A 13968-nucleotide genomic window follows, 5' to 3' on the forward strand; every position below is an offset into this window, starting at 1 on the left:
TCACAAATACAAAAGATAACAGCTATATGCTATAGTGTCTCGATCTGAACAGTTTCTCCGGCGATTACTCCGTTCTTTTAGACAATAACCCATGGCCAAATCTCTTGAAGACACCTCATCAAATGAAAAGTTTTCCATACCTTGACTTCGATCGTCCAGGTTGTATGGCAGCTATATGCCGACAAATGAGCAACTTCATGGTGAGAAAAGAAAAGGCGCAAAATTTCAGATTGTTGTCTCAAAAACTTCGTATATATACACACAGATGGATAGAACCATCTGACATAGCTAATGCTCGTAGTCCTGAGCATTTCTATATATATATTTTATAGAGTCTCCTACAATTCGGAAAATCGCCAGGTTAAAGAATATTGGCGGTAAGAATTTCGGAAACTTAATAAGTTTTGAGCTTTGAATATATGATTTCAGTCCTTTAGATATTATTCCAACCACTTTTAGCTTTCCTTTGAAATTCGCAACAAGACAAAATGCACTTATTGCATTTTTAGTATATCAGCTATTCTACGCACTTGATAATTAAAAATAAATAGACTTAATACCAAATGTTTACATATGTAAGTGCGAATATGTGTAATAGAAACAGAATTAATTAAACCGCAGAATACTAAAGTCTGAAACGGCTTGCAAAACAACTAGGGTCTAGTTTATATACGTACATATGTATGTATATATAAATATATATATAAACCTTTTCGTATAATTTTAATATAATTTATAATGAAGTGTGGCGCTTTAATAAGAGACCTGTGCAATTAATTATATCATATACATATAAAATATCAATCAGTATCCAACAAAAATGCATGACATAAGCATTTACACCAAGTGCTACCCGGCTTTAGTACTAAGTCAGACACTTCTACTCCCAATTTTGTGTTGGAGCTAGTTGACCTCAAAGTCACTTGAATTAGTAGACAATGACACAGTTAAGGGCAGCAATAATTCGATTTACGAGGAATACTTATAACTCCAAGTTTACATACCTATTATAGATATATATAGAGTAATATAATAATAGATATAATTGTAAAGCTACAACCTATCATTAATCTATTTGATAATTATCTATGTTAATAGCGCCCATTAATTCCACTAAAAACCAATTATATGGCACAAAAAGAAAATATATATCACTAAAGGTGACATGATGCGAAATGCTTTCATTAAACCAATTAATTAACTTTTTGCTGAAATGACATGAACAATTAAATAACACAACCGGTTTAAATTTTGTTATTTTTGCATTCTAATTTTCAGCTTTTTCAAAGTCAGTATCATGTGAGAAATATCACCACAACTGAAATTGATAATTAAATGTCATTTGAATTTTATTTTCCCAATGAATGAACACGTGTCTTCGAAATTTTCTATTGTCAATAAAATGGCTCTTGCAATATACATACAATGATACATTTGCGCTATCTATTGGACTTCAATATCAAAATTTCATTCTACTAGTAGATTGGTGACACCAACATGAGAGTGAAAGCTCAACCGTCAGCATATAAAAATAAACTTTCACAATTATGAGAGGACCTTGAATGATAGAAGAATATTAAAAATTCAATGAAAACTTATATACATAGGTATTTTATTCAATACTTACAAAATCTATGATTTCATGAAATATTATTGCTAATTTTTAAGTTCGACTAGATATGCTCACAAACAAATGAACAGAAAAGCAGCAAACAAATCACCAACAAAATAAATCAAGTACTTAATTTCTAAATATGTATATACTACATTAATGTAAATCATTAAATATCAGAATGAATTAAAACCTCATCGTTATGAACATGTGAACATATTTAATTACGAAATTTAAACTCGTGTTTAAATAACACAAACAAATCCAACGAGTACTATAATCATCCCTAATTATCACATTGCAATAAATTCACTTAAACATTAGTTATCAAACGCGGAGGAAGACCCACGACAGCAAAGCACAAGCTCCGCCGTAGACTAGTACCTGTACGGTGCGATGTAAAATGAGCAGTCTGAAAAGATAAAATATAGAATTTACTATGCGCAGGCATTTACACAGTAAAATGCATACCTGGTCATCAGCTGTTTGGCCTTCGGTATGGTCTCGGGTTGTTCCTTTCCCATAAAGCAGCGCACACCCATTAAAGAGTTCTGAAAGTATTCTGGCCAATTTATTTCGCATATATTGAAATTGAATATTGTTTGGTCGGCACGAGAGAGCGAATGCCATAACTTGGTTGTGTTTTCCATTGTGAAGGTGAACTTGTGCTCAACAAAATAGTCCAGTACACCGATTTGTTTATGAAGTTTTTGATATGTTTTTATCATTCTGAATCGAGACAACAGTCAATATTAATATAACAAACATATTTACACAAACTTTAAGCGATCTGTGGAATATATTCGCTTACCTTCGCTTCTTTCCTATCAGCAGTAGTAGGAAGTCAAAGATGTAGCCCGGTATTATGTGGTAGAATAATATCAGAATATGATATAATAATTTGGAGTTGACTATTATCACAAAGGGATACCAAATCATTTTAGTAAGTGGCATTTTCGGAGCGTGCTCTTCCAAAGTTCGCCGATAGGTATCCCATTTCAGCATGTTTCGTTCATCAGGCACGAAGTTGTAAATGGGTGGAGGCAGAGAGGTGCTATGAGATAAGAAATATGTAAAATTTTACATATGTATATATAATTGTATATAACTCGATTAATGAAGTTGGTCTTTGAAAAAAATTGCAATGATCTATCGTTATGACCACGTTATGGGAGACGTACAAAGAACAAAATTGCATTGCTGCCAGGACATCTTCCCCGAAGACTTCATCTAGTAGTAAGTGAGACGTATTTCAGTACGTATATGATGACTACTATTTTAAATGCTCGAACGAATCTTAAGCCTCAATATGTTAACTCAAAACATTTATTTTGACGAACCGAAGTAACAAAGAGGTACTATAAAAGAATATGAAATACTTCAGATTACGATAAAAAGACTTACATTTGGTTCACTTGTTTCGCCGTATTCCACGCCGAGACCAGCATCATGTTGGCGCACATATCCACGGGAGCGAAGTTTGCATTCGTATTCAAATTTAAATAGAGGACACGAATTACGCCGTGCGCTACACCATACAAAATGCTCATCGGCCCATATAGATTATCCACCCAACCAACGAGCGGTTCATTGTAGGTTGGTATAACTGCACATTATAGAAAAATCAAATTGTTTAATAAATATATCCCACTAAGTACTCTGTATTCTGCTAGATTCTAAAGAGGCAACTTACCTATGCCGGGTCGAAATATACAAATCGGCAATTCCTTTCCTTCCGACAGCACTGCCTCTTCAGCAAGTGCTTTTGTGAAAGTGTACGTGTTGGGTGATTTGCCCAACCATTCACTCGTCATACGGTTAGTTTTCTCCGGACCCAATAAATCCGCGATTTTGCACATATTTCCCGCTGTAATGTTGAGCTCAATTTTGTAGTAGACCTCATCCACATGAAAGACTGTGCAATTTGCAAAGGCGGAAGAGACATGTACGAAGCTTTGAAGCTTGCGCATTTTCTTTGCCAATTGCATAAGATCCATGGTGGCGCGTACATTAATGGCCAGTGCGTTGTAGAGCGGCTCGTTGAAGCGTACGGTCGCGGCGCTATGCATTACAATTTCCACCTCATCGAGTAGCGTCTGACGATCTGCTGGTGAGATACCCAAATTGCTAAACTGGCAATCGCCGTGTATTGGTATTAAACAGTTTCTAGCCGTCGGTTTCAACTTGTTCAATTCGGCGAACAACTGGAGGTTTTATAATTTGTATTAAATCTGAATAGTATTCTTTGTCGCGACCATACTTTATCTTTTAAGTACTTACGGTGTTTTTGAACATGGCTTCTATGCGCTCCTCTACAGCCTGGCCCTTTTTGGGTCGCATTAATATGTAAATACATTTGACGTCAGTGGCCCGCAATATTTTTTCAATAAATACTAAAGGAGTGAAAATACAAGGCGATTACAATTTGAGGAAGTATAACCTGTATGTACATATGTATATGTACATATGTATATATAATATTTAAGTAAACCAATAACTAATTAGAATTGTGGTAGTTACTCATATATTAATGAACCCTTGTTTAATCACCTACTTAATTATATTGTCATACATTTTTAATTTTTATGATTTAACACTTTTTTTTAATTACAATTTCTTAGGAAATTCTTACAAAACGCACGTGTATCTCAATTAAATGTACATTGATTTAATCCGCGGAGTGATTTGCAGTTTATTTCAGCGTTGTAATGTAAACATTAAAAGTTAATCCGTTCTTAACAACAGGTTTTGGTTTTTTATCTTTTGAAACTGGAAAACGCCAATCAAATTATTGTACATTCCTACACAAATCAAGTGTTTTGTTTTGAAACAATGTCTTTTTTTAATATTTGAAACTTTATTGGCATGTTATTAATAATCGAGATATAAAAACACAATTTTAAGTGAAATCATCAAAAAATAAATTTTGAATATTTGTTAGAGTGCACAAATTAATTAATATTTGCAATCAATCAATTCCAGTTTAAGTCTGGGTTTTACACAAATACATTGTTCGCCAAAAATTTTTTTAAGAATGATATAACGTCACTTGCTGAAAGGATAATTTCTTAATTTAATAAAAACACGCACAGTTTTCGAAATTTAAAACTAACTAAAAAGATCGTGATAATCACTCCAATGAAACCATTTTGAAGCTAAGTAAATTGCAATGACTCATTGTGCTGTACTATAGACGCGCAGTATTTACAAATAGTATAAATATTTACTAAATCTTGATATACTCGTAAAATATTTATCGAATCGAGGGCACACCTATTATAAATATTTAAAAAAAAAATTTTTTTTTATTGTGTTTTGCATATTTCTATAGAATATACATTTAAAAATAGCATACTAAATCTTAAATCAATATTTCAAGTATTTTTGTTATTAAAGTTTTCTAAAGTGTAGCCGCTCAATCGGTTTATTTTAAAACGCGTTTTACTCAAAACTACACTTTTCAAATTGGCTGCAGTTGTAACTCAAGCACAATTCATACGATCGCTTAGAGTTTTTCCGCTTATTTGTTATATATTTCTCAGTACAAAGAACGTTCAGTTTTTTGATTGTATGGAAAATCTAATTTTGGCGCAACAAACATTATCACATTTTTTGCAAAATTCAACAAATTTTTCCAAATTTGTTATTTTGTTATATTTAAATTGTTATTAACAATCGTAGGTCATTGTGTAGGCAGTACCTAACGAATTTATATTATTTTTATATTTTTTTGTTTTTAATCACGGTAAAGGCCGCAAACACTGCAGCAGTTCAGGACCTTTTGTTTAGTAACTACGGTAATAGCCAATAACTCGCTAAAACTTAAATTTGTTTCTTTGAAATTCTTTGTGTATACTCACTAATTATGAATAAATATATCCTCAAAATTTTAAAACATTTCATGCCGTAGTTTTCTTTAAAAAATAATTCAGAAAACTAATTTTTTTTTTGGCGTTCTCACTAGGTGTGCCACTTAAGTATTAATCACAACCCCATTTCAGGCTTCATTTGCAAAAAAGAAATTTTTCTAGTAAACATCAAAAAAATTTGTCTAAGCTTTTCCACAATTTTTCCACTTATTTTGTAAGCAGAAATCTATTGTAAATTAAAATAGAGTTGGACAGTAAGAAGACCACAAAGACTTTTCAAAAACTTTCCATTTAGTACTAGAAATGTGGCACTTAATATGTTTTATTAATTCATAAACGATTTTAGTTTTGGACCCACATTGTAATCTCAATGAAATTTTGAATTACAATTTTCAAAGAGGTTACAACATTTTACAAAAAACTCACTAATAAATTTTTTAATTTGAGCTCCTAATTATTAAATTTTATTTCATTTTAGTTTAAGTAATAAAAAATTTGAAACAGATGGCAACCATTTTCGAATAATATTTTCCACTGTAAGCCTTTGAGCCATGAAATATTTTTTTCATAATTTTTATGACTGACAGTTCAAAGAGATGGCAACTTTCGACTTTTCACTTCCGGGTTTTAAGGCAGCAATTTTTAAATGTTTTTTAATAGTTAAGCAAACTAAGCAATAACAAAAATTATAGTTAGATATATTACCTAACAATGAAATATAATTAAAGACGCATCACTATGCACAGACAGTATTTCAAGACATAAAATTAATGTTTTATTGCAACCGCCAGTTATAATATTTTTTATCACTTGTTTATCTAGTCATTTCACTAATAAAAAAGTAACCACTTCGTTTGCACATATTCACACATTTCTCTACAGTTCATACATTGGCTTGCCACCAAACTTCATCGACATATTTGCAAAAAAAACGGTCGTTTGTACCTTTTCCCAAAAATCCCGAACCGCCCGTAAGGAATACACTTTTATTTCGATAAAACTCTTGCACTTCCGAGAGGTTTTTCTCGTTCACACCAGTTGCTTGCATTCCTGCTGTCATTTCGACTATTCACTCGATCAACGTCAAGCACGAAGTATGGTTCTATCTACTGTGTTCTATAATCCGTTATGTTGCTAAAGTTTTCGAACCGTTCAACGCTGCGGCGGTACGTTAATAAATTTCCAGTTGCTGAGAATTTCGCTTTTTATACTTAACAGCAGCATTTAGAATCATTATTAGATAAGTACACCTACACTGATACATACAAATATCCACAAATATATATATACATACATACATTTACTTATACTAAATAAGTTTGTAAATGTACTTCTAGTTGCTAATAGAAAACAATAATTGATCGTAGTGAAGTGGTTATGCTAAGGAAAGCAAAGTTTCAGATACAACAACAAATTATAAAACAACAAAAACAATAGTAATAAACGACCCACACAACGATACAACGTAATCCGGAAAAGATAAAATATATATATACCATATTGCATACATACAAACATACACTAAGCGCTCTGCACATAGAGTACACCTAAGCCGCGCTTTATCATCATTACGATCGACTACTTCTTATTACTGTTATTATAAGTTCTTGTTTATATGTACCAATATGAAATGCATATATATATACATACATACGTACACACCTAGGTGTATGGAAATATTTTAAATTACTCATTACTTGTTAATGCAGTGACTGCTTTCATTAATACTATAATTACCTGCCTCGTATACTCGTATTCGTGAAAATACTGACGACAGATCGGCTAGCTCTGGTCGGTTTGTTGACAGCTTCACTAGACAGATGCGGAAAAATTCGCGCTCTGTGATGACGTTGCGGTCAATGGCGTCAGATATCTGTCTCACAAGTGGCCAAGCAGTTTCGCAAATCTTGTAAAAAGTAAAAGGCTTATTTATTTACGTATTATTTATTTTATTTACGAAATTTATGATTTTACTGGTATAAGGTGAGCATTGAGATACATATGTGTTGGTAGGGAACATTTGTTGTGAACGAGCATTAATTTTTTTTTCTGTTTGGTTGGCATGACATCTGTCAAACATATACAATAACCTTACAACCATTGAACAAACAACATTATATTTTTTGATTGTGTTGTCAAATTTTGTACCGGAAAGTGTTGATTTGCGGAAAGCATTAATTTTTTGTTTCCATTTGAAGAAAAATGTTGCAGAGTTGCATCGAATGCTTGAATGGGACACGCATTGGTTGCGCAGCACTTCGATTTCTACGCAGAAGTCCAAAATTGGGTGTTTGATTGGTTTGCTTTAAAAGAACGAACATTTCTTTTGGCATGGTATTCACAAATTGCCAGAAAAGTGATCAAAATGTGTAAAAAGTAATGGTCAATACTTTGAACAATTTTTTTTTATATTCCCATTCAAAATTAGTATTGTTGTTGGTTGTTTGTATCACCTAAAACTAATCGAGATAGATATAGAGCTATATATACACATAAATGATCAAGATGACGCGAGACGAGTTAAAATCCGGATTTCTGTCTGTCCGTCCGTCTGTCTGTGCAAGCTATAACTTGAGTAAAAGTTGAAAAATCATAATGAAACTTGGCACACGTATTCCTTGGCAAAACAATAAGGAGGAGTTCGTAGATGGGCGTAATCGGACCAATGCTACGCCCACAAAACGCCATTAAACGAAATAGACATAACTAAGCACTAAATTAAAATATATAAATGTAATGGGAAAAAAATCAAATAAAAATAGGTGTGGCGCCGCCCTCTAAAAGGTTTAATGTACATATCTCCCAAACTGTTCAAGCTAAAATAACCAAATTCACTCAAGACAAATCCCATAAGCACCCCTACCGACGCTGTAAAATTAATGAAATATGATGGTAGCCCCGTTCACACCCCATATAACAGTACAGTTAAAAACTACTTAAAGCACGATAAATCAATAACTTAATGCTCAAGAGACATAAAATTTTACCTCCGAGATGGTATGAGAGGAGCCGCGGTTACAATTGGATGATGGACCTGGCACCGCCCACTTTTAGGTGAAATCACATATCTCGGGACCTGCTCGACCAATTTCAACCAAATTCAGTGAAAACTATTATTTTGACATTCATATATTGCAGTGTGAAAATGGGTGGAATCGAATTACAACCACGTCTACTTCCCATATAACACAATTTGAAATTCCATCTGATTCTTTCACATTGCTGTATACAAATAAAGCAGTTATTAATTTAACGGGATAAAATTTTACATGAATAGTGCCTTTGAATCATATCACCGCATGACCAAAATATTTCCAAATCGAAACAAAACTGTTCAAGGCCCTAGGTACCGAATGTGTGGACCCTAGTATCTATAGTTGATTTTTTAGCGAAAATTTCGGTCAATCTGTGAAATTTATAGTAGATATTTAGAGAAGATCCTTTCCTGATAATATTATGTCTGTATAATAAAAATGAGTAAAGTCAGGGCAATACTTCCCATAGCCCCCGTATACCTAACATAAAGACCGCATATATCGGTCAACATGTGAGTTGTCTCAATTAAATAAAGAGAACTTGTTTTACTAATAATAACAGTGTATCTTTGTGTCTAAAATGGATCAAATTCGGCGAAAACTTGACCTAGCCATATAACTAATATCAGGATTTTCGAACATCCGGCTGACTTTATTCCATATGATTGATGATCGTAAGTGAGATACCTTAATGAAACCCTGGGAGCATTTTATTAGTATGTGGTATTGACAAAAATTGATAAAATTGGGTCAATACTACTCCCAACTCCCATTTACTACTTCTAACGATTTTCGGTATTCTAACAAGTTTTATGCCAAATATGTCGGTCAGTGAGTATTATTTATATATAAAATTGCTTCAAAATATGTTCTCGAGTATACTTGGGCAATGTCAAAATTAATGCAATTAGCCCGTCCCTTTCTCTATCCCCAATATACACCATAAAATGAATTCCTTCTTCTACCTGCATTTAAACCGATCAGGTTGGTCAATATGTGTGATATTTTAATGAAATTAAATAAAACTTTTTCTAAAAAAAAATATGTGGTTAAGCGCCGAATTGCAATGAATTGGTTTATACCTTGGTCTAAACCGTATATCTCTAATATAAAAAATTCTGATCCTGTGGTTGACGTTTTCTACATCAACTCAATATATTCAATTTAGCCTCTTCGGTTGAGTTAATATCACATACATATATCTCTTTTGAAGGTGTTTTTAATATAATTTTAGCTGACGCGAACTATAATATAGCAATAAAACTAAGTCTATGTCCTTCAATATAAGCCAAGAAAATACCAAATTTGATTGTTATTTATTCACGATTTCAGCGGGTAATGGACGTCTAATTCTTTCCCAAAAATTTTTTGATATGAAGTTTTGCCAAAAACAAAAGGTATTGCCTCGGCTTTCATCCTTGCGAGTTGCAAGAGTATAAAATGTTCGGTTACACCAGAACTTAGCACTTCCTTACTTGTTCTACCAGTAGAAAACTTCTCTTAAAATACAACTGTAGTTAAGAGGCTTAAAGAATGATCGGAGTGGAATTTTAGACAAACACTATAGCGGAGGTATGACAAAATAGGAATGAAACAATATATGATTGATTAAACTTTTTCTATTTTAGCGCTTAGCTTTATAAATAGTTAAAAATCACTGACGAGTATAAAGTTAAAGGTTTTTATAACGCTTTTATTAGCTTCACCTGTATGTATGTACGCTTTTATGTTTGTATGTATTTTTCTGTGCAAGCGATAACTTGAGTATAAATTGAGATATCTTGATGAAATTTACTACATATGCTCCTTGGTCCCCAAAAGAGGTCGGTATTGCAGATGAACATATTCGAACCACTGCACAGTGGGCGATTTGATGAATTTAGCGTAACGAAATACAAATTTTGTACTTTTAAAATGTAGTAAAATTTGATTTGGCACCAATTCCTAAATAATCTAAATAATCATTTGTGAAATCGATAGCGTCAAAATCGATTAAATCGATATCAGTAAACGACTGTGTTCTTCCAAACACAACCTAACTTAGCACCAAGTGTTTTCTAAAGCTGCATACTTGCATAAGTGCATACTTTGATCCTTTTGGAATTGGCGAAATAATAATTTAAATTAACGTTTTGCTCTTAGTTTTTTATGTTTTTACAATATTAAGGTTTGAATTAATAGGAAATAAATATTCCCAACATCGGTATTTTTAATTTTTTTTTTTTAAATAATAACTTCAAAACTCATAAATAATAGTTTAGGTGATTTCAAGACGTATCCAATCTTTAATTGAACGAGTATATTAAATTCATTTATACTTAATCACAGATAATCAAAGTAAGTGAACGTTGAACTGCAAATTTTTACGTTTTGTAATTCTATTAAGTCACATAAGTGCATAATTATACCTTTTCAATGTATCTGTATTGGTGAGCCACTTAATACTAAATAACAATTCCAGAACAAACCGATTGAGTCGCATACATGATTTTTTGTAATAGCTATTTAATTACCGATCGATGTTTGCTGGCATAACAAAATAATTGAGGAAAACAAACAGTCCCACATACACATAAACATATATGTATATCTGAAGCCATAAATAATAAATAAATGACGTCGTAAGATATAATACTAAGACAGAAACAAAAAATAAATAAATTAGTTCTCTCTCCCAATATGAAAAGGCTGTCAGTAAGAAGTGGTTCGTATGTATGAATGTGTGCGCGTAATATTTAATACTTAGCAAAAACTGATTTGCCTTATTTCACCGTGGATGTTTGCTCTATTCTCGATGAAATCACAGCTTCTTTGCATTTATCCACCACTATTTCATACACTTTCGCCGAGTGCGTACAGACATATCTACACATAGTGATAAGCTCTCATACATACCCTGTTAGGAATCACCAACAGTTAGCTGACTTTTTGATTCCGCCTTTCATTTGGCATAAATATTTGTCCTTTGTCTGCGATTCGGCAAAAGCAGTCGAGTGTCCAAAAAAAAAAACCTGATTTAAAATAAACGGACTGTAATAATTAAAGAAATAGCATTGGAAGAGTTTATAACACTTTATTGGATTATATACACACTAACTTGTAATTAATGACCAATATAACTTGTAGAGCAAAGAAGCACAATAAACTGCTAGCAATTCATTTAGGAGATTTCACTTTCTATTCGTCATCTGTGAAATTTTGTATTGCTTCGTAGCTGCTCGGAGGATAAACAGTTGACTATATAGAACTCCTACTATTTATGGTTCTAAAAGAATCAATTTTTAAATACTTGTAGAACATGTCCATGTGGGATGCATACAGTCACTCATACTACGTCCGTGGTTGTTACTGCATACATACATATGTACACTCTATAGCATAGTATATGTATATTGATTGAAGGTGCCTGTTTATGCATAAATACATATTTTATAATATTGTAGTTGTTTGTGGCAAATAGCAAATATTAGCGATATAAACAATTGTGAAAATAAGAGGCGCCAACATTTTCTTCTCATACACATATGGAGATGATTATACATATTCACAAATAAATTGTCAAAATACTCTGAAGCGAAAAATTAACACACTTTATATATCACTAATGGCAATCTAATATTTAATACGTTTAATACGTTAACAGAGTAGTAGCTTACTTGCCAGTCAATTTGATTTATGCCAGTTGTATGTTCGTTTCGCCGTTTAGCAGAAACAAAACTTTCCAAAGAAATAAACAAAATTACATTAAAATTAACTAGATCGATATATATAATTTACAAAAATATGTTAGTGTGTGTCTTTTCAGAGAAGCATGTTATTTTGCTCAAACATATAAGTACCTAGTATAGTATGGTATGACTACAAATATATATATATATATATATATATATATATATATATATATATATATATAATATAATCGGTAATGCTGAACTTCTCTATATTAGATATGCAAATGGTATATTACTCATATGAATTAATATATAAAATAATTTAATCATAAACCCAACATCCAGTACTTTTTTACGCAAATGCCTCTTATATACAAATGTACCGAATTACAGTTATAAAGCAAATATAATTTGCGTTAATTTGTAATTGAATTTGGTTCAATAAAAATATTTTAATCGGGAGATAAATTCTAAAAGTCTTGATGCAAATATTAAGTTACATTTTTAAGCGCTTAAGAGTATAGTGGCAACTCTCTATATCAATATAAGTTGAAATATTTTATTTTTATAATTTAAATGCCTTAATTTTATAATAACTTCTAGTATGTACTCGTAAAGTAGCTTCAAAGTCTGAAAAAATTGTTTCGCTAACTTTACTTAGTTTATTTGCAGACTTTTCCTCAACAACATTGATAATCTTCTTAACAAAAATAATTTGAGATCTACGTATATTACATATGTTAGCGAGTGGCAAAATAACATTCAACCCAAATAAAATTTTCCTGAAACTTTTCAACAAATAAATAAAATCTCTGCTGACAAAACTATATGTTACTTTATTTCGTTTGTTGTTGATGTTTTGAGAGCTTTAAAAAGCGGTTGTTTAAAAAATACGACGTGTTTTTCACCAATTGGTTTGATGTCGCTTAATTTTTAGTGTTTTGTAGCAACTGGTATTGATGAAGATGTTAGGCCGACCTTTTTCTCCAATTAGAGTTTTCTCCGGGTGCATATTAAGAAAAAAGTTATTAAGATCAAGATTGTTTAGATTAAACTTTTTTTGTTTGCCTTTTTCTATTACTCAACTCATTTGGCTACCCTGTCGCCATAAATATATATATTGTGTATATCAGGCTTTTAATGCTATCATTTGCTGCAATCATCGTTAAATTAGATTTTAGCTTTACTAAACTTGTGTGATTTCATATATTTGTAGATATCTGGCAATATACTACAAACGCTAATATGTTAATATGTATATGAAATTCTTGTTTTAAATATACAATTTTATAACTATGGTTACTTGTGGAGACCATTAATGTCTAATAGAAATTATACTTATATACATAATATATGTATATAGGTATATAAATATATGTATGTTTCTGTTATTTTATGCAAAGTGCTTTCATATTTAAGTCTTAAAAAGAATACTTGTACTTGTAGTGCAACTATATCCAAACGCAATATAGTATCTAATTTATTGAGCTATTTACCTGTTTTATGTTCTTTATTAACTATTTGTAAAATAGCGTGATTATTAGAATTGATAAGCATTAGAGGGGAATGACTTTCCATAAAACAAGTTTCCAAAGTAAAAACTTAATCACTTAATCTGTTCGTACGAATTTCAATTCGGGAAATTGTATCTACAAAATCAATAAGTTATTCACTGTTATCTGTCTTCGATTCGACAAACTTTTGAGAGTGGTGATTCGATTCAGCTGGTATAAATTCATTTGACGTGTATAGAAGAAATATAGAATAGAAATATTATTATT

General features: G+C 31.7%; 2 protein-coding genes and 1 long non-coding RNA gene across 3 annotated transcripts in view; 2 read left to right on the plus strand and 1 right to left on the minus strand.

Annotated features, from left to right (window-relative positions):
- Positions 1-13968, plus strand: part of Sol1 — a 42204-nt gene that overhangs the window by 17186 nt on the left and 11050 nt on the right. The window lies entirely within an intron of this gene.
- LOC118682596 (uncharacterized) lies at positions 1256-2555 on the plus strand. Its single transcript, XR_004978416.2, has 2 exons — positions 1256-1607; positions 1669-2555. It is a non-coding gene; the product is annotated as an uncharacterized lncRNA (long non-coding RNA).
- LOC106615195 (fatty acyl-CoA reductase wat) lies at positions 1813-6654 on the minus strand. Its single transcript, XM_014231310.3, has 7 exons — positions 6427-6654; positions 3893-4005; positions 3306-3816; positions 3017-3218; positions 2424-2666; positions 2084-2341; positions 1813-2024 (listed from the first exon to the last, which is right to left on the minus strand). Exons 1-7 carry the CDS (start codon positions 6539-6541, stop codon positions 1940-1942), a joined length of 1527 nt encoding a protein of 508 aa, XP_014086785.2. The 5' UTR covers positions 6542-6654; the 3' UTR covers positions 1813-1939.

Source organism: Bactrocera oleae, chromosome 2, assembly GCF_042242935.1.
Source record: "Bactrocera oleae isolate idBacOlea1 chromosome 2, idBacOlea1, whole genome shotgun sequence".
NCBI lineage: Eukaryota > Metazoa > Arthropoda > Insecta > Diptera > Tephritidae > Bactrocera > Bactrocera oleae.

Excerpts from the sequence above, each read along its gene's own strand:
- LOC106615195 (XM_014231310.3), bottom strand. The coding sequence starts at position 6,541 with ATGACAGCAGGAATGCAAGCAACTGGTGTGAACGAGAAAAACCTCTCG. Across the intron at positions 4,006-6,426 it reads TTCGGGATTTTTGGGAAAAG|TATTTATTGAAAAAATATTG; the intron begins GTACAAACGACC and ends TCACTCCTTTAG. Across the intron at positions 3,219-3,305 it reads TATATTTCGACCCGGCATAG|TTATACCAACCTACAATGAA; the intron begins GTAAGTTGCCTC and ends TATAATGTGCAG.